This window comes from Mesoplodon bidens (assembly GCF_964165515.1).
Source record: "Mesoplodon bidens genome assembly, chromosome: 13".
NCBI lineage: Eukaryota > Metazoa > Chordata > Mammalia > Artiodactyla > Ziphiidae > Mesoplodon > Mesoplodon bidens.
Genome location: NC_138169.1, coordinates 42,896,462 through 42,919,008, shown reverse-complemented (window position 1 = coordinate 42,919,008; position 22,547 = coordinate 42,896,462). Strand labels below are relative to the sequence as shown.

The 22,547-nt window shown below is 37.1% G+C and overlaps 1 protein-coding gene across 1 annotated transcript in view; it reads right to left on the bottom strand.

Moving 5' to 3' along the window:
- Nucleotides 1-268: 268 nt before the first annotated feature.
- The window catches only part of TAF4B (TATA-box binding protein associated factor 4b), a 117,511-nt gene continuing 95,232 nt past the window's right edge, over nt 269-22,547 (bottom strand). Inside the window, exons 14-15 of the mRNA XM_081253251.1 lie at nt 16,759-16,869; nt 269-1,982 (exon numbers count right to left, since the gene is read on the bottom strand). Of these exons, the coding sequence (XP_081109377.1) occupies nt 1,815-1,982; nt 16,759-16,869 (279 nt within the window). The 3' untranslated portion in view covers nt 269-1,814. The remainder of the gene's footprint in view (nt 1,983-16,758; nt 16,870-22,547) is intronic.

The following is a 22,547-nucleotide window of genomic DNA, read 5'->3' as shown; positions in this document are numbered from 1 at the left end:
AAGCATACCTTTGTAAGAAAACCTTGATGGGCAAGAGAAGCTTTTGTAATGAATATGTGTAGCTTTCATTGAGTCAAATACCATGCAAGTTTACAACTATTTCAAAGAAAGTGATACAGGAACTTGGATCTGAAGTGAGCTTATGGAACCCAAATGCTCACACTCCAAAGTAACAATCCCAGCCAAGAAAGATCTACTGCCCAGCCCCCAGCTTCAGGTGCTAACTTCCAGAGATATTTCCAAAGTCAGTGACTGAGCAAAGTTATTCTTATAATAAAATAATTATTTTAATGAAGTATTTGAAATAATTTTAAACATCTGATCAATAAGATTACACACAAATATGGGAGTGTGCTGCACTTTACCAAAAAATAAAGCTAAGCATTTAAATATACAAAAACAACTTTAGGTATAGACCTCTTCTTAAAGGACTCTTTTAACATACACATAATTTATAGCGTTTTTACATAATAACTTGCTGAAACAGAAAATGTGGCCAATTTGAAACTTACTACAGTATAGAATATGGCCATAACAGTCCCGATGGGAAGAACAGGATGAAGAATAACATACTTGAGGTTTTATTCCCCTGAATTCTTTTTCTAAGAAGCACAGCTTTCCTTTTTTTTTCTTTAGCCTTCTTTGGAGGATTTACTCATTCTTTCTGTATGTGATTCTAACTACAGCTATTATCTTTCACCAGCTACATACCACAAAAGTGGAATTAAAAAAAAAAAAAGAGGGTTTGCTTTGCAAAATGTCAGCTTCCTCCTCAGATGAGTATATATAACATGCTTCTCATAACATATGTAGAGCCAAGATCTCCACGAGTAAGATGCTGACATTACCTTTTAAGTACAGAATCCAAAACGGAATCCCATTGTTAAAAATTTCTAATCATCAATTAGGGATTTTTTTAATGCAACAAGATGCTTAAAACTTAGGGTAACTAAAAGAGTTTATAAAACTATCCTTCTTGAGATTTAAAGCAATACACAAAACAAAGAATAACTTCTTCCTTTTGAAATACTGTAATTTGAAAATGTTTGATACATTTTCCTTTTTGGTTGGGCTGTGATTTTTTTCCTGTCAACAAAACATGTACTGGTTGGTTCGGAGTTCCAATTCGACCATTGACCCCTCTTAGGTGTATACAGCATATTTCCTGTTTTATGATTCCGTTTTCATTTTCCCTCCATCGCTGGTGGTGAGATGAACCAGGGAACAGCAACCTCAGGCACAAACTATCCCCATTTGTCAATGTTTTAACAACAATGGGACTCAGCCGACAAAAGCCACCACTGGCCTTACCCTGTGGCTTGTCACCTTCAACCACAGAAGGCAACTGTCATAACTTGCTAAGCAACTTCTGATTCCAGCCCAGAAAACCTAATGCTTTGAGTCAGGTTCCATGTAGGATGAAATACATAGTTTCCTGGTAAGTGGTGACCCTTCCTTCTTCCACATGCATCTCAATGCAGGCTGTACTAGGGAAAGATGCCTTACCTATTAATAGTTTGGCAAATGAAGCAGGGAGTAACAAACAGAACCTTGCTGTAATTAAACACATAGGTAGGCATATGCCTACTTCTGTGTAAATAAACCGTACTTCACAACCTATTTTTAGAAGCTGAATCCTAGTCATTATGAACCTAATGGAATACATAAGATTTAATAAAAGTATATAACTGTAAACAATGGTCTTCCCTATCGGTGATTATTTTCCAGAAACTGAAATCTCAGGACCACGTGACACCGCTCTATATGTCTTCTTTGGCAGTAAGTAGCAAGGATCTGGATGGAGAGGGCCATGGTCACTTCAGAAGGGCCAGGTACAGAGCTCGAGAATACTTCATCTCCCTCTCCTGCTCCATACAGAAGATCAGGTCCCTGAGGCAGACTCTTGTGATTCTTGGACGAAGCAACTGTTTGGTGGCTGTCAGGCTGGATGTCCCAGAAGCAAAAAGGTTGTCTTTTAAACCCTATACAAAGTAAAGGGAGAAGCAAGTTTAAAATAAGCAATCTTTTATAAATAGAGAACCTGTCAACTCAGCAAGAGCCTGCTAGCCTCTGGCCCCTGGGGTAGGTGCTGGAGGTAATAGCACGATGCAGCTTGTCCTTCAGCAGCCCAGGCTCTTGGGGGAGGCCCATGGCCAGCACACCTAGTTCATGGCCTCAGTCACTCTCTCTCACCTGGACCGTGGCCACAGCCTTTTAACTGACTTCTCCACTTCACTCCGTTCTTTGCTGCACATCACAGGGCAGACCGTCCTCTTTAAAGGTCTTAGACAAAAGTTTCAGGAGTGATGGCTGTGGTCATAATTCTGATTGTGGCAATGATTTCACAGGTGTGTATATATGTAAGAACCTGTCAGATTACACACTTTAAATGTGTGTGGTCTTTTGTTTGTCAATTATAAAAGTAAAAGCGAAAGCCTCACGTGGTTCAGATCCCACCACTCCATGGTTCAAAAACCTTCAATGGTTCCTCTCTGTCCAGAGTAGCTACTTGAGCACTTATTATACTTTGAGAGCTACGTTAAGCACCTTCCACACATGATCTCTTTTCTTTCATACAACACTGCAGCAAGTTACATGGGTGCTGTCCTCATTTATCAGTGAGGAAACTGAGCTTAGACAGGTTAAAGCAACCTGTTTAAGGTCACACAGCAACACTGAGCTGGGACTCAACTTTTAATGTGATCTGAAGTGAATGCTCACCGCATAGCACAGGGAGATCAGCTTGTGCTTTGTGTCCACATAGAGGGGTGGGATAGGGAGGGTGGGAGGGAGACACAAGAGGGAGGAGATATGGGGATGTATGTGTATGTATAGCTGATTCACTTTGTTATACAGCAGAAACTAACACACCATTGTAAAGCAATTATACTCCAATAAAGATGTTAAAAAAATAATAAAGTGAATCCTCTTAGCCTGTTCTATATTATACATCATGTCAGGTACAAACTCATTACCTGGCTTCCCTTCAGCCTTACTTCCCATTGCAGAGATCAGCAAAAGGCCATTCCAGGCCAACCTACTCATCCTTTAAGACCCATTTCAAATGGGTCTACTTACCCTCCCCTTCCCTGTAAGAATTCTCACTGTGGTAATTATCTTACATCGTATTATAATTTGTATATGCTAACACCACCAGCACATACCCATTAGATTGTAAGCTTTCTGAGGACAGGGACTATCATTTCTATACCTTCTATGGCTTAGCAAAGTATACAGAACAACACAGATTATCAGCAATATTTTCTCAATTGAATACACTGGTTTAAAACAGAACAACTAATATGAGTTCTAAATGTCATTCAAAATTGAATGAAACCCAATACTTCTGTATTAAGATATTACGTTTCCTAAGTATCAATATGTCTATACACCACTATTTAAAAAAAAGATTTGGAAGAAGAAATAAAAATACAGAATACTCAGATATAGAATAATTTGGCAAAAATGAATCCTTTATTCTCCCATTCTTTTCTTTTTTTAACCATACTTTGTTTCAAAAACATCTCAATTGAGTTGGCAACTCTCCTTTCCCTACCCAAAAGACTTACACACGGAAAGATATGTACCTAACACAGGAAGCGAATCTTCTGGTTCCATTACTATCTTTTCATAACCTTCAAATTTTAATTACTCCCTCTACGTTTCTGTTTTTTTCTTTTTTTTGCTTTGTTTTAGTTTGATGGAGGGTAAGGAAATCCCCTTTAAGGTCTCCAAAACCCTGTGGTCAAAACAAGTGAACTTAATTCCATACATGTTCACAGAATGACTGGGAGCACTTTACCTTACAGTCGAATAAAATTTCCTTCGAAGATACTACTCACTTTTGAAGGGATATGATATCACAATCCCACTTCTATACTCATTAGGTCAGACTTATTCAAAAGCATCCATGAAGCAAATTTTGGAAAGTCCACGTTTTAAAAAAAAGGACAAAAAGACTAACTTAGAGGCGGTGTAACACAGATATAATCTTAACTCTTATAAATTATCACCATCAAAATATTCTCATAAGATTTTTACAGAATGGGCCCACCAACTCAGCTTTGGAACACTGGATAAAAGGACAAATTAGGAAGAAAATTAACATAACACGTCCCAGGCACTGAGCAGCAATTTTGCTGTATATAGGAGTTACCTACTTAAAACTACAGTATATTTAACTAGAGGCATTTTTCTTAGCCAAAAATTAGATATATTATGCTAAAGCTGAATCTATATATGTTTATAGATCTTTCCTACCAAGTTTGCCAAAAATCACTTGTTTAGTGTTTTACATGAATTTTTAAATTAAATGGCTAGTTGGACATATTATATCTTGGCAATTTAATTTCTACATAAATATCCAGAAATATGTCATGTCTTTTGATAAAAAGGCATGTATGAGACTGTTTAGCACTACTATTCATAATGGCCCTAAGCTAGAAACGATCCAAACGCCCATTAAGAGCAGAATAAACTGTGGACTATTCATACAAATGGAATACTACACAGCAGTAACAAACTTGAGTAACGTGGACAAATGTCACAAAATGTTAAATGAAAGGATCCAGATGCAAAGGAATACATATGGTTTGATTCCATTTCTATAACGTTTAAAACAGGCAAAGCTATAGAAGTCAGGATCATGATTCCCCTTAAGGGAGAAGAGTGGTAACCAGAAGGGGATAGTAGAGGTTTTCTGGGATTCTGGTGATGTTCTCTTTCTTGACCTAAGTACTGTCTGCATAGGTGTGTTCTGCTATGAAAATTCAGTGAGCTTACTCATGATTTGTGTACTTTTCTGCACTGATGTCCTACTTCAATAAAAAAAATTAAACTGCTACCAAAAAAGTCTTGTGTAGGTAGGAAATACAAAGGGAAATGAAGAGGGAAAAGAGGAAAGAAGATAAGGCAAAATTGTTAAATAGAAAAAAATTATGGAGAACGAACCATCTGGGTAAGGAACAAAGGGGTCACAGTTCATGTCTGTCATGTGACAAGCCTGAAGGATCCCAGGGAAAGAGCCACATCACAGCTGCCAGCACAGGGTTGAAAAGGAGGTCATTCCAACAGGATGCAGCAGAAGGCCTGAGGCAATGTTATAAATGAAACAAACCCCAAGGGACATTCAGTAACCCAACAGAAATGTCTTTTATAATTCACAACTTTACGAAGGTGACAGCATTCTCTTCCCCCAAATAGTGACTGGCTTGGAAAGTTAATCTCTGTTGAACTTAGATACAAATATATAGCATTTTTATTCCTATGCTTATGATTTGAAAAAATCCACAATCTGACTTTTCAGCGTCATACTGACCTGGCCAGAATAATCAGCTACATCTCAATTATCCATGGTAAAGCAGGTGGAACTCAGAGCCATAAAAATTCGAACCTGCCTTCACCATCAGTTTTTATTTTCTTCCTCACCAAGTCCTTTGCCCAAAGTCACCTAGGGCTGATTTCTGGTTACACTATACTGTCAGTGCCAAAGAACACAAATGTAGTTAGGAGACCATTTGAAAGAAGAAAATAAAAACCTGTTGGGACAATGTACTGTTTGTTTCTGAAATAGAGGATTTTCCCAATCGACTTTCTACATGAAGATATTCCTTAATCTGAATTCTTCACTTAGATGAATAGAGGGTAAAACAGAAGATGGCATTCAGTGAAGATGAAAGAAATAATTCACTTACTAAGTGTACAACAGATGTTTTCGGAAGCGTAACCGAACCTAAATGTAAACATTCTTCAACACTGCCAGGTCAATTAAGTTAGCCCTCATTAATTTGTTCAATTATATCACTAAACAATGTTTCTTATTTTTATAATGAAACTTCTGAGAAACGCTTTTGCTCTAATAAGGAAAACTTGAACACTGTCAGTTACCAATTTCAGAGCAATGACACCATTTTAAGAATGACACTAAGTAATTAAAAATAAGCAATTATTCACATTTCCCCCCAACTTAATAGAGCAGGTGCTGTGAGGTAAAACTTTTAAAAGCCTCTCTACTTCTTTTTCCATGTTTCCTTAAGTTATGTTACTGCTATACTAACTAGTTCATGCTAGCCCACGTACTGATTCAATTCAAAAGTTATCTGGGTTACTGGGTGCCTACTATGGACAAAGGAACTGTTCTGGCAGCATAAGATATACAGGGGGACTGAATGGTGGTGAATACACATTGTCTCCTCCATAAGGAAACTCAGACAAATTACTTAACTTCTCTGTGCCTCAGTTTCCTAATCTGCAAAATAGGGACAGTAACTGTAACTATCTCACAGGGTTGGCCTGAGGATTAAATGAGAACAATGCCTGGCATACAGTATACAGTCTATAAATGTCATTTGTCACTTGGGAAGCACTGAAGGTTTATAAACAGGTAACAGTATAATCCTAGTTCCAGATCTTTTTTTCCATCCCCTAGTTTAAATCTAATTAAAAGTTCCTGTCCATGCCCTATTCTCATAAGTCCTGGCTAATTTAAATAATTTGTCCTGCCACACTAACCTTGTCCCTCCAAGAGAAATTTTTAAATTTTAGTTGAGCTTTGAATGCTTAAAGCTAAAAAGTAAACTAATGGGCATTACAGACATATGGCAAATGGATGAGGGATGTATCCTGGGACAGGAAGGTTTTCATAAGCTCCTCAGATCAAACAGTGGAGGAGCAGCATTGCTCCTTTACAGAACCAACCACACTTATCAGTACTGTCTGCAGGAGCTGATGTCCATTCCTTCCATTCTAGTCCCTGAATCATAAGACCAAGAAAACACAAACGTGTCCCTGAATCTTAACAGTTAACCAGGAACAAGAGTTGGGCATTTTAACCTCTAAAAGGCAAAGCTCCATTATATTTCTCAGACTCTCTACTTGATTTATTCTAACCCCATGTCACCATGGCAGCTTTTAAGGGATGACTCAAGTCTCAAACTTTAAGGAAAAATAAGAATTAGACATAGGGCACAGGGGGTGGAAAGAAAATCTGGCTCCAGAACAAAAATCAAACATCTCTAAGTCTTGGAAGCAAAGATAAATAAAAGTGTCCTGGATGCCTGGCCTTAGTTTAATAAGATCACTGAAAATCTATGTTTGAAAGACCTGAGCTTCTAGGCCTCAAGGGCAGCACAGAGCAGAAAATACTGAGTTGTGAGACTGCCTGCCCTCTGCTGGTCAACAAGCAGAATTTATGAAGTAACACATCCCTTACCTCTATCACCTTCATTTCATTCCTTTGAGTTATTTCAGAATACAGACAACCTTGCATATTAACTTCCACCCTAGAATTTTGTCACCTCTAAGTATCCGTTTTTCAACAGTCTTTATAGAAGTAATACATCTAAACAGACTGATGTGACGTGTAATCGTGGGCTTTGAGTTCTAATTCTAGTTGTGTGATTATGAGAGTTTTGAAGACAATACTGGTTGTCCTATGCTAATGACCACTCGCATCTTTATCTCCAAAAGAACACTTCCTTAAATTCTAGACCTCATTGTTCAATTTCCTAATAAAGTATGTATCCTAAATTCAACATGTTTCAAATCATTACTCCTGCCTTTCTCCTCTTCTCTTTCTCATTTAAAGGAATGGTAATACCATTCACCTCCAATGCCTAAGCCAGAAAACTGTGTGTCATCCTCAACCCTTTCTTCTTCTAATCCTATCTATCACTTCTGATCCGTTCTACCTCTTTAATAGTTTCCAAATCATCTACATCCTTCTACATTTTCATTTCCATTATCTTCTGCCTAAGACAACTTCATCAACCTTCTGAGAAACTATTTCCAGTATTAATATTTTTCACACTGCTGTGAGTATGATCTTTCTAAAATAAGTAACCTGATAATACCATTTTCCTGTTTAAAATGCTCCAATGGCTAAAAATCTCCTCTAGGACCAAGTCCAAGTATTTAAGCATGACAAATACAGTCAACCATGAGCATACCAAAGCTTCTCCCCACATTCTCATCTCTCATTCCTTTCTTCCTATCTCAAACTATTGATCATGCCATAGAATGTTTTTTCCTCTTTGTTCCAGACAGCTAATTCTCTCCTCCTGGAACTCCTTCTCCAATCTCTCTGTCCTATCCTTATATCACATCACCCGACTAAGTTCTTTAAGACTCAACTCAGGTAACCTGTTTCCCCAATGCTACAAACACAGACTCACTCCAGGTCTAGATTAGGTGCAACTCCTGTGTATTTTAGCTGTACTCTGTACTTTACTGTCACATGTATTCAGTGCAATGCAACAACCTCTTTAACTTTCTCACTCACTGGAAAGGAAGGATTTTGTACCTGTGAATATTTTATATATATGGCACTTAGCTGGTATCCAATCAAAGTTCGTAGTACAATTATGCATCAAGTGTCACCCAATATCATCAGTTATATGAATGACCAAATAGTGAAAATGAGCCATATTATGGGCTTTGGACATTTTAAATCAAGATCCTGCTGTCATTCTTAGCTTTAAGCCAAATAAATTTGGGAGAAAAGCTGAAAGGTAAAATCCTTTGATGACTTGTTCCTCAGCATTACTCATCCCCACCAAGCTGCCACCAGATGGGATTTGCTCAAAAGGCTATTTTCTGCCACTTTCTCCAAACAGTGGGTAAGTGCTTCAACCCACCAAGTAATACAACACACAAGAACAGCAAATAACCAAATAAATGTCAATTCTGAAAAGCAGTAACTTACTGCACGTTGAAAAGCCTGTGTCAGTAGGACTTTCCTCTTTATACTCCCATAATTTTCTTTACCTTTAATTAAGACACAAAGTCCTTCGAAAACTCAAGTAACCTATGTCCAGAACTAAGTTTTATCTATTATTTTATGATAACTTCTTTAAAGGACTGCCAGTTAAAGATTTTTCTTTCAGAGCCAACTTTAATTTTATCCTCGAAGGACTGTAAATGTTAAAAAAAGCTACAACATCAGTAAGGATTGCTGTGCCTCACAACTAAAGGTAGAGTTACCGGTATATTTAAATGTATTAATAGTAGCTTTAGGTTTGTTTAATTAAAACTTTGGTAATTCTGGAGTCGATGAATTGCATATAGACTGATGGAAAATGATACTAGAAAGAAATATGAATTTACAGGAAAAATGAAAGAGCACTAGAAATGGTAAACATTAAAAAGCTGTTTTTATTTTCATAAGTTCTTTAAGAGATATATGACCAAGTGATAACAATGTACTATGGAGGTTAAAACATATGCACAAGTAAAATAGGTGACAACAATAGCACACAGGATGGGAGGAATTTGTATAATGGAATTATATAGTTAAAAGGTTTTTACATGATATGTGAAGTGGCATTAATTCAAGATTGAGTATAATCAGTTAAGGATACATATTGTACCGTAAAGCAACCATTAAAAAAAAAAAAGAGGTATAGTTAAAAAGCCGAAAGAGGATATAGAATGGTATACTAAAACACTACTTGGTTAACTCAAAAGATGACAAGAAAGGAGAAACAAGAAAACAGAGGGACAAACAGAAAATAGCAAGACAGTAGACTCAAATCTAATCATAGTAATAATTGCATTAAATGTAAATGGACTAAACAGTCCAAATAAATTTTCAGACTGGATACAAATCCAAAGCTCAATTACATGCTACTCATAAGAAACCAGCTTTAAATAAAGACACAGATAGGCTGGAAGTAAAAGAATGGAGAAATGATAAATCATGCTAATACTAAGCATAAGAAGTGCTGGTGTAGCTATAATAATATCAAAGTAAACTTTAAGACAAGGAATATTAGAAATGAGAACAATTTCACAATGACAAAAGGGGGCAATTCATCAAAAAGACATAATGTGTTTGCACTCAGTAAGACCATCACATAAAAGAAGCAAAAATTGACAGGTAAACATAGACAAATGTACAATTATAGTTAAAAGAAAAGAAAACAACTTATGGAATATTATTCAACCATAAACAGAAATGAAGTACTGATACATGCTACAATATGGATGGATCTTGAAAACATTATGCTAAGTCAAAGAAATTAGATACAAAAGGCCAAATATTGTATAATTCCTTTTATATGAATGCCTAGAATAGGTAAATCCATAGAGACAGATGGTTGCACAGCTATGTTGTCCCTAGGTATATTGGTTCCAGGACCTCCCATGGATACCAGAACCTGTGGATGCTTAAGTCCCTTATATACAGTGGCATAGCATTTGCATATAACCTCCACACATCCTCCTGCATACTTTAAATCATCACTAGATTACTTATAACACCTAATACAATGTAAATGCTATGTAAATAGTTGCCAGCACTTAGCAAATTCAAGTTTGCTTTTTGGAACTTTCTGGAATTTTTCCCCAAATATTTTCAATCCATGGTTGGTTGAATCCATGGATGTGGAATCCAGCAGATATGGAGGGCCAACTGTACTGAACTGCACACTTTAAAATGATGAGGTATGATATGTGAATTTTATCTCAACAAAAATCCAAATAATGGCACAGTTTGGTAAGTCAAACAAACAAGTTCAAATAAACATTTCAAAAACAATTTATATTTATTCTTTTCAATACTCTTCACAATTCTTAGGAAAAAATGCATAAATAGGAATTCAACAACATACTCTAAATAGGTACTGTTGCAATGCTTAAGGCAGATACATTGTTTTCCATGTAAACCTGGATTTTCACTGGTAACATTAGTTGAAAATCTGAACATTTTATTTCGGAATATTTCAGAGAGAAATTTACTGTCATTTAAACTACTGAATAATTTTATTGCTGATTTCTCCTCTCTTCTTTATTCTTGTGTATTTATGTCATTTTCACTCCTTTATTAACATTTAAGGGGGACTTGGGAAGGAGGGAAGATAAACCCATAATGTGCAATTCAACTTATTTCACAGGTGGTCCCTGAAGATAGCTGACAAGGTGTCACACCTGCTTCTAGATAGAAAGGACATACACTTATCTATATAGTAATAATTTCTTTGTTTTGGTTAGCAAATGAACACTATTTTAAGCAACACATACCAGGCATATCAATACTATAAGCATCATGTAGTTGATCTGGCACTGTAACCACTTAATTTTAAAAGAAATATCAGCATTTTCAAGCCAATATGTTATAAGGTTAAAATAAAACCTATCTTTATTTTCAAAAAAATAAAGAAATATTGCTATGATGGTTGGCTCATTAAGTTAGGTGAACTATTTGTAAGTATTGCTAACAGAGAAAAGGTAGATCCTTTCTAATCCAAGGACCTAAAATTAAGGCAGGAAGTAAAGTTATTAATGACTTAACATTCCAAAGAACCCCAAACACATCACCTCAGCAGTATACATACATGACACACACATGCAAACACTCTAAATCTTTAAGTAGGTTCTAGATTACTGCATAGGTATCTGTACAGCCTATGTTAATTTAAGAACTAATTTCATATGCATATATTCTTATATATAACTTCAACACACAGCAGTAAATTAAGGACAAATTAAATATTCCAAAGTAGTAAATTTTAAGTTCCCCCCCACTTAGAGCCAACAGGCTTATGAAACAAATAATTTGGCTCTAAATGATAATTGGTACTTGCTGCTTTTTGCCAGGTTAACACAAGGAGACAGGAGCTGATGCTATTCAACTCTACCAAGACTTCTGAGAATATCAATGTAAATCTACACAGAGGATAGTTTAATATATAAACTGTACAACTAGAAAGATTTTTTAAAGGATAAGAGCCAGTTTTGCTTTGTTTTACATAATAGAAAAAAATACTAAAGGAAGAAGGTCTAAAACTAATTTCTCCAAATTTATTATTGTTGATTTATTATCCACAAAAATGATAATCTATGAATGCTGAACGTTCTAAGTTTAATTCTCTGAATTTTACATTTTTTAAAATCACCGTTTTATGCAATCTTCCAAACTGAAACCTATTCCCTTCAGTACTAAAAACCTGCATTTGAACTAAGGATTTTACTCTTCAAAGAGCAAGACTCTACCTCACTCCCTTCTGGGATTATATGCTTATTCTAGTAAATTCAAATCAAACAGGTAAGATTTCAGGTTCCCATCTATAAAGTAAGAGGCAGACAAAAAGTAGACCCTTAGTTTTCAAGGTATAGAATATTAAAAATCTAAATGGTTTCATACATCAATTTTGTGTTATTTGTGAGAGAACAAAAAAACTAAATCGTTAAAGGGTTTTTAACAATCCTGATTCATGCAATTTAAGTGATTGGAGGGGCAAATCAATCAGCAGTATATGTAAACACTGAAAGAGCATACGGCAGGGTTCTCTCCAGTTTCCCATTTTTCAAAGAAAATTACCTTTGAAGGTAAAACACCATGAATAAAAATCAACAAAAAATAATTTTCAGCTAATTTCAAAATAAGGATTGTACTAAAATGTCACCAACTCATTAAAGAAATGGATATTTTCAATTCAGGTTGGCATTACTTAAAAGTACTCGCTGTTGTTATAACTCAGTAAAAGTCTGACAACGATCGAAGTTTAAAGTCCAGGAATAAAGGGGAAAACATACAGGCCTAAGTTCTCAAAACTGAAGAAGCACCAAGCAAACACACACTTCAGTATATTTATAGCCAAGTTAGAACACATCTGTTTTGAAATTTAAAACTTAAATAAGCTTATATTTTAATGCTAATAGATAAATCATATAAACTGATATTTTTTTAATCACTGTTTTGAACATCAGCAGTACATTTCATTTTCCCCCCTGTAACCTATGGACTTTCTCAGATTCAAACATACAATTGATGAAAAATACTTTAAAATCTGATTATTAGAAAACAGGGAACATTTAATGTTTCTGAGATTTGTGACGAACTCAAATGAGACATAAAAATGAAGCTTTGAAGAGATTAAGGATTAACACAGTTCAAATTCACTATGGATCATTACTACTTATAAAATTCTATTAAAAGCTAAAATAATGGTACTATTACTATGATAACAAAGATGACAATTTATTAGGCCTGTACTTGAGGCCAGGAACTAATTAAGCACTTTACATAATCCAATCCTTAAAACATTATAAGGCGGGTATTACACCCATATTCCAGACGGGGATAATTGAGGTAAGAGGTTTAAAGAACTTGTCAAAGGTTACAAAATTTAATGGTCAAGAACCAAATCCAGATTTGACTGAGTCCAAACTATTATGTACTTACCCACGTGCTATGACGCTTCCCCACGAAGCAAACATTTAACAGAATTTGTATAAAGCGACCATTATCAAAAAGTAGGGCAGGAACTTAGACATCCCTGTAGCTCTTTCTCAAAGGAATTATAATATTATAAAGAATAACTTTATGTGGATGAAAAAAAATTACAAGTAACTGTTCTTGCCAAAAAGAAAAAAGTATGCTAACTAGGCCATATTTTTTTTTTTTTTTTTTTTTTTGCGGTATGTGGGCCTCTCACTATTGTGGCCTCTCCCATTGCAGAGCACAGGCTCCAGACGAGCAGGCTCAACGGCCATGGTTCACGGGCCCAGCTGCTCTGCGGCATGTGGGATCTCCCCGGACCGGGGCACGAACCCGTGTCCCCTGCATCGGCAGGCGGACTCTCAACCACTGCCCCACCAGGGAAGCCCTAGGCCATATTTATAGGAATACGCTTAATGATGAAATAGCATGCCCCACTTTTAATAAATATTTACACATTTACATACAAATAGACCAAAAATAAAGGGCAGTGGGTTGTCCTGTGCTAGAGAAGTAGGAACATAAAAAACTCTACTGGACTAGTTTTACCATATTTTAAAATACACTAAGATTTGGAACCTTGAGGTCACAAAAAGACAAATACTAAATGATTCCATTTACATGAGCTATCTAAGTAGTCAAATTCATAGAATCAAAGTAGAATGGTGGTTACCAGGGGCTGGGAAAAGGGAAGATGGGGAGTTGTTTAATGGGTACAGAGTTTCAATTTTGCAAGATGAAAAAGTTCTGGAGGTGTGGTGCATAACAATGTGAATATGCTCAACGCTACTGAACTGTACACTTAAAAATGGTTAAGATGTTTGAAAAGAAAGATTTGGTACTAATACATAAATAGCCATAAACAGAGATATACATCACTGGACTGGTCCTGCTGCAATTATATGGTAGTTGCTAGTCACATGTGACTATTAAAATGTACATTAATTAAAAAAAATTAAAATTATTTCCTCAATCACACTAGCCACAGCTCAACTGCTCAACAGCCATATGTAGTTGCTGAGGACAGCACAGACAGCACATTCTCATCACAGAAAGTTCTATTAGCTAGCACTGGGTCAGAGTACACAGAAACAGTCTCAAATACATATGGGAATTTGTATTGGACACAAACTTGTTTGTGATAAAGGTGGCATTTCAAATCAGTGGGGAAAGAATCATTGAGTAAATAGTGTTGGGACAATCTGCTAGCCTGGGGGAGAATGATGGGGGAGTGAGGGAGTAAAGGTAAATCCAGATCTCAACTCTTATTCAAAACAAATTCTGAATGAACCAAAGATTTATACTTAAAAGCTGAAATGATAAAATTACTAACACATAAGTCTAATTATTAAGAAAGGGCTTTCCAAACACAATAGAACCCCAGGAGGACAAAAGCAGAAGACTGATTTTTTTTTTTTTAATTTAAGAAAATACAAACTTTTAGATGAATAAAGCCCAGACAAACTGAAAGGAAAGTGGAGGGAGGTGTGGAGAGTTCCATGTTCTTAATCTATTAAAAAATATAACTCAGTGGGGAAAAGGTAAATTGAAAATGCCAATATACACATGAAAAAATTGCTCAATTTCACTCATAATTTAAACACTCTATTAAAAATTGCATTTTCAACCATCAGATGGCAAAGAGAATCCCCAGTGTTAAATGAGAGTGTGAGAAAACAGGCACTAATGGATGTAAAACCTGATACAACTCATTCAGGAGGTAATTTAAAAATATTTATCAAAAATGAAAATCAGGGGCTTCCCTGGTGGCGCAGTGGTTGAGAGTCCGCCTGCCGATGCAGGGGACACGGGTTCGTGCCCCTATCCCGGAAGATCCCACATGCCGCGCAGCGGCTGGGCCCGCGAGCCATGGCCGCGGAGCCTGTGTGTCCGGAGCCTGTGCTCCACAACGGGAGAGGCCACAGCAGTGAGAGGCCCGCGTACAGCAAAAAAAGAAAATCAACAAATAATATTTATGGGTAAAATGATACTGAGTCTAGGATTGACTTTAAAATAACATGAGGAGTGAAAAACTTACCTGAGAAGGTTGGTGTAGATATAAATAACACAACATTAGGCATAAATTGATAGTAGTTGCAGCAGGATGGTAGGTGTGTAGGGGATTCATTATACTACTCTAGTTTTGAGTATGTTTGAATTTTTCCAAAAGGGTTTTCCTATTAATGCACACCCTTTAACCCAGGAATTCCATTTCTAGGTATTTAGTCTATAGTTACATTGGACAAGCACACAACAAGGTAAGTACAAGGATGTTCTCTGAGGCAATAAAAGCGAAGACCTGGAAACAACCTAAATTTCCATTAGAGAACTGGTTGAATACATTATTTATCTAAACACAGTCATGTCATATACCTTTAAAAAGTATGGAGGTAAATTATATGAGAGAGATTACGGAAAAGGGGAAAAGTATCAAGAGCAGAACAACAGACACAGTTTGACTGCATTTAGTAAAAACAAAATCAAATGTGGATTTGTGAAGGCACATGAGATACATGCCCACATTCACAACGAATTCTAGAGGGATATGTGAGAATATTAATGGTGGTTACATCTGGCTGGGCAGGAGATGGGGGACTAGAAATCTGTGAGGAGGAAACATTTATTTTTTTCAAACATTTTTATACTCTGGATTTTTTTTGCATGTGAACATATTGCATTCATTACACTTTTATTAATAAAAAGAACTAGACTTTTAAAATCCTTCTTCTATTGAGATGATTGTCATTCATTTAGGAACTATCAGTGTTCAGGGTCAGCACTGGGAGGGGCTTGTCTCAAAGCATATTTAAGTTTTACAGAGCAGAACAGACAAGCCGTGGTTCCTTTACTGCTGACCTAGCTCAGGGCTCTTATCGAACCTGTATCTCAGCCCTGATGACCGATCTGAAAATCTATCACTACAGCAAATAATTGCTCTAAAGATTTAAGTAAGATCCTTCCTTGGTGTTAATCAAACATTAATGATGTTTATTGAATATGTATGTGCCCTGTCCTGTGGGAGATACAAAGGAAAAGGATTATAGTCTTGCTCAAGAAATTCATAATCTCACAGAAGATAAAACACGCACGCGAGGAGCAGAGAATGATTAATGCCGTGGAAACACATTATGTGCTGAGAAAAGAAGTCAGTGTGGGTATGTAGAGTCAAGGTTCATGATAGAAATGAGAGTGCAGACTTGATTTTAACAGACGAGCTGGATTTAGATACATAGCGGGGAGAAAATTACATAAAACTGCCTGAAAGAGTGCACAGAAGAAACTGAGATAGTGAGATTCAGTATGACTAGAGATGGGGGATAGGAAAAAGTATAAAATAAGTAATTAGTAGGAGTAAAGTTCAAGGTGATATATATTTTTAAAAACAAGCAAAAATTAAGATTTTATAAAGAGGCAAAGGAGAGTTTTAACAAGTATTTGACAGCAACAGTGTGCAAGGCAGAGTAAATTTGCATTCTTTGCTTCCTTTAGGCTTGCTTTTTTGACATGAAAAATAGAATAACAAACAAACATTATTTCAATACCTCACTTCCAGACCCGGATTCTAGTGGTCTCTTCTTCCTTGGTCCAATAGCTGCAAGAGCTGTGAGATTAGCATCTCTATGCTGTATCTGCGCGAGCTCCAACTGTTGTAACTAGAAGATGGAATAAAAAAAAAAAAGAAAAAAATCAATGTTTACACACAGTGATGCTCAAAGGGGGAAAGAAACTGATCACTAAGCCCACTTCTCTGTTCTTTACCAAATACGTGACAGTGTAAAATAAACATGAGATTTCCCTAACAGCCAAAGGTACATCATTTCTTGATTCCTTTCCTCTAACAAACTCTTTATTCCTGAATCTCTAAATAGAAGAGGCAGAATTTAGGTAAGGAAGAAGTATGGAATAGAAGAAAAAGAAGAAAAGAAACACCCCTAGAGCTTAAGCTCTCCTTAGTTTAAGCACAGGTTAAGAAATGCCTGAAGAATAAGTTGAACAGTAAATTGGAGGGAAAGTGGCCAAAATATAGTCAAACTTTTTGGAATAAGAGAGAATGACAGTTGGCCCTTGAACAACAAATGTGGGGGGTAGAGGCGCGGACCCTCTATGCAGTAGAAAGTTCACATGTAACTTATCGTTGGCTCTCCACATCCGAGGTTCCTCCATATCCACGTGTCTGCATCCATTAATTCAACCAACTGCGAATCGTGTAGCACTGTAGTAGGTACTTAGTGAAAAAAATATGCATATAAGTGAACCCACGCAATTCAAACCTGTGTTGTTCAAAGGTCAAGGGTACTTAAAAATAGTGTCTGTATATTATAGGAAACAGTTCTATGCTGTATGATTTACAAAGCACTTCCTTAAAATTAACTCATTTAACTCTTACAACGACACTGAAAGGTATATATTAATTGCTATAATAACATGAAAATTATACATATACTTTTTTTTAATAACTAAGGGAGAAAGTGAGGTTTTAAGAGATTGGGAAAACTTCATAAAGGTCACACAAATAATAAGTGGTAGAAACAGAACTCAGAGCCAAGTGTTCTCATTATAAATCTTTTCAATATATTACACTTTCTTATGGATTTACTCTGTATCTGTCTTCATGTCAACAACTGAAAGTGAGTTAGTATTGTTTTGTTGTACAGCTTTCATTATGCCTAACCCAAATGACCAAATCTACAAGGTATAATTTTTTAGTATTTGGGCACTAAACTATTCAGGGGTACCCATGAAAGATGCCTCATTAAGGTAGATAAATTCAAGATATTAAAACTGGGAAATAAATGTATGAAACGTAGCATCATTTCACCAAGGCAAGTAAGTGTCAAATGGTATTCTTTAAAAAAAAACAAGGTGAAGAAGTCAAAATAAAATATCACTACACAGGTCCTTAAGTTTTTCTGGAAAAGGAAGCAGGTTTAATTCCCACTGAAATCTTATTACTCTGGAGAAGAAGGAAGAAAGAACCTGGCACTGGTTGCTAGATAAATATTCAAACAAGATCAGACTCCAAGAGAGTCAACTGAAAGTAACCTATTGGGGAACCATAAATGTATCCTGAGAATATTTTTCTAAAAGAACACTAACTAAATTTTTAACATTCAAGAAAAAAAGCCTAGATGAAAGAAACAAACAATTTATGATGAAACAGGCAGTCTCAGAGAGACATAAAGTAAAGATCACTTCAAATTATTTTATAATATCAGAGGACAGACAAAGAATAAGCCATAGGTAACTGAATCCAGCAAAGCAGAAAACACTTAACTAAAGAAAATGAACTAGGAACCATTTTCCATTTGTTCCCCAAATTACAGGACAGAAATCCTTCATTTAAATTGTGCATTTACTTATATATAACTTGCTAAAAACCGATTTTCAGGAGTTAACAGCCATCTTTGCTTAATGCTGGCCTTTTAAATAAAATATAGAGTTTTAGAGCCAGATGCTGTCACAACACAGAACTTGTAGGTGACAAAATATAATTTTAATTAATCTACCCTGCAGCACAAATCAAACAACAAGCTATAGTTTAGTCTTTCCCTGTAGAGAAATGGCTTCTGCACGAGAGTCACACCAAATAAATAGTTTCAAAATTGACCTCTGTCATCAAATTCCACTACCTATATAGTAAAACATTTCCTTTCACTCTGCAAATTACACTTTGGTTTTCAGAAATCTCAAGAACGTTTTAGAAAATTTTGCAAAACTCTTAACAAAAATGAAAACTGACAATAGGTTGGTTGTATTTACAATTAACTTTCTTAAAAACAATGTATTTTGGGGCTTCCCTAGTGGCGCAGTGGTTGAGAGTCCGCCTGCCAATGCAGGGGACACGGGTTCGTGCCCCAGTCCGGGAAGATCTCACATGCCGCAGAGTGGCTGGGCCCGTGAGCCATGGCCGCTGTGCCTGTGCGTCTGGAGCCAGTGCTCCGCACAGTGCAAGAGGGAGAGGCCACAACAGTGAGAGGCCCACATACCGCAAAAAAACAAACAAACAAAAAAAACAATGTATTTTGGCCAGCACAATATAGAAAAACTATGGACTTCTTTTTTTAACAGCTTTATTGGAATATAATTGCTTTACAATGGTGTGTTAGTTTCTGCTTTATAACAAAGTGAATCAGCTATACATATACACATATCACCATATCTCCTCCCTCGTGCGTCTCCCTCCTACTCTCCTTATCCCACCCCTCTAGGTGGTCACAAAGCACCGAGGTGATCACCCTGTGCCATGCGGCTGCTTCCCACTAGCTATCTATTTTTTATTTGGTAGTATATATAAATCCATGCCACTTTCTCACTTCGTCCCATTTACCCTTCCCCCTCCCCTTGTGCTCCAGTCCATTCTCTATGTCTGCGTCTTTATTCCTGTCCTGCCCTTAGGTTCTTCAGAACCTTTTTTTTTTAAGATTCCATATAAATGTGTTAGCATATGGTATTTTTCTCTTTCTGACTTACTTCACTGTGTATGACAGACTCTAGGTCCATCCACCTCACTACAAATAACTCAATTTCGTTTCTTGTTATGGCTGAGTAATATTCCAGTGTATATATGTGCCACTTCTTCTTTATCCATTCATCTGTCGATGGACACTTAGGTTGCTTCCATGTCCTGGCTAATGTAAATAGAGATGCAATGAACATTGTGCTACATGACTCTTCTTGAATTATGGTTTTCTCTGCATATATGCCCAGTAGTGGGATTGCTGGGTCATATGGTAGTTCTATTTTTAGTTTTTTAAGGAACCTCCATACTGTTCTCCATAGTGGCTGTATCAACTTACATTCCCACCAACAGTGCAAGAGGGTCCCCTTTTCTCCACACCCTCTCCAGTATTAACTGTTTCTAGATTTTTTGATGATGGCCATTCTGACTGGTGTGAGGTGATTACCTCACTGTAGTTCTGATTTGCATTTCTCTAATGATTAGTGATGTTGAGCGTTCTTTCATGTGTTTGTTGGCAATCTGTATATCTTCTTTAGAGAAATGTCTATTTAGGTCTTCTGCCCATTTTTGGATTGGGTTGTTTGTTTTTTTCATATTGAGCTGCATGACCTGCTTGTAAATTTTGGAGATTAATCCTTTGTCAGTTGCTTTGTTTGCAAATATTTTCTCCCATTCTGAGGGTTGTCTTTTCGTCTTGTTCATGGTTTCCTTTGCCCTGCAAAAGCTTTTAAGTTTCATTAGGTCTCATTTGTTTATTTTTATTTCCATTTCTCTAGGAGGGGGGTCAAAAAGGATCTTGATGTGACTTATGTCATAGAGTGTTCTGCCTATGTTTTCCTCTAAGAGTTTTATAGTGTCCGCCCTTACATTAGGTCTTTAATCCATTTTGAGTTTATTTTTGTGTATGGTGTTAGGGAGTGTTCTAATTTCATTCCTGTACATGTAGCTGTCCAGTTTTCCCCGCACCACTTATTGAAGGGGCTCTCTTTTCTCCAATGTATATTCTTGCCTCCTTTATCAAAAATAAGGTGACCACGAGATTGGTTCAAGATAGCAGAGTAGAAGGATGTGCTCTTACTTCCTCTTGCGAGAGCACCAGAATCACAACTAACTTCTGAACAATCATCGACAGGAAGACACTGGAACTCACCAAAAAGATACCCCACAGCCAAAACAAAGGAGAAGCCACAATGAGACGGTAGGAAGGGCGCAATCACAATAAAATCAAATCCCATAACTGCTGGGTGGGTGACTCACAAACTGGAGAACACTTATACCACAGAAGTCCACCCACTGGAGTGAAGGTTCTGAGCCCCACATCAGGCTTCCCAACCTGGGGGTCTGGCAACAGGAGGAGGAATTCCTAGAGAATCAGACTTTGAAGGCTAGCGAGATTTGACGGCAGGACTTCGACAGGACTGGGAGAAACAGAGACTAGACTCTAGGAGGGCACACACAAAGTAGTGTGGGAATCGGGACACAGGGGAAGGAGCAGTGACCCCATAGGAGACTGAACCAGACCTACCTGCTAGTGTTTGAGGGTCTCCTTCAGAAGCGGGGGTGGCTGTGTCTCACCGTGAGGACAAGGACACTGGCAGCAGAAGTTCTGGGAAGTACTCCTTGGTGTGAGCCTTCCCAGAGTCCGCCATTAGCCCCACCAAAGAGCCCTGCTAGGCTCCAGTGTTGGGTCGCCTCAGGCCAAACAACCAACAGGGAGGGAACCCAGCCCCACCCATCAGCAGTCAAGAGGATTAAAGTTTTACTGAGACCTGCCCACCAGAGCAACAGCCAGTTCTACCCACCACCAGTCCCTCCCACCAGGAAACTTGCACAAGCCTCTTAGATAGCCTCATCCACCAGAGGGAAGACAGCAGAAGCAAGATGAACTACAATCCTGCAGCCTGTGAAACAAAAACCACATTCCAAGAAAGATAAACAAGATAAAAAGGCAGAGGGCTATGTACCAGATGAAGGAACAAGATAAAGCCCCCAAAAAACAACTAAATGAAGTGGAGATAGGCAACCTTCCAGAAAAATAATTCAGAATAATGACACTGAAGATGATCCAGGACCTCGGAAAAAGAATGGAGGCAAAGATCGAGAAGATGCAAGAAATGTTTAACAAAGACCTAGAAGAATTAAAGAACAAACAGAGATGAACAGTACAATAAGTGAAATGAAAAATACGCTAGAAGGAATCAATAGCAGAATAAATGAGGCAGAAGAATGGATAAGTGACCTGGAAGACAGAATGGTAGAATTCACTGCTGTGGAAAAGAATAAAGAAGAAAGAATGAAAATAAATGATGACAGCCTAAGACACCTCTGGGACAACATTAAATGCAACAACATTCACATTACAGGGGTCCAGAAGGAAAAGAAAGAGAGAAAGGACCCGAGAAAATATTTGAAGATATTATAGTCAAAAACTTCCCTAACACGAGAAAGGAAATAACCACCCAAGTCCAGAGAGCACACAGTCCCATACAGGATAAACCCAAGGAGAAACACGCCGAGACACATAGTAATCAAATTGGCAAAAATTAAAGACAAAGAAAAATTATTGAAAGCAGCAAGGGAAAAATGAAATATAACATACAAGGGAACTCCCATGAGGTTAACAGCTGATTTCTCAGCAGAAACTCTACAAGCCAGAAGGGAGTGGCAAGATATACTTAAAGTGATGAAAGGGAAGAACCCTCAACCAAGATTACTCTACCCAGCAAGGATCTCATTCAGATTCGACAGAGAAATCATAAGCTTTACAGACAAGCAAAGGCTAAGAGAATTCAGCACCACCAAACCAGCTCTAGAGCAAATGCTGAAAGAACTTCTCTAAGTGGGAAACACAAGAGAAGAAAAGGACCTACA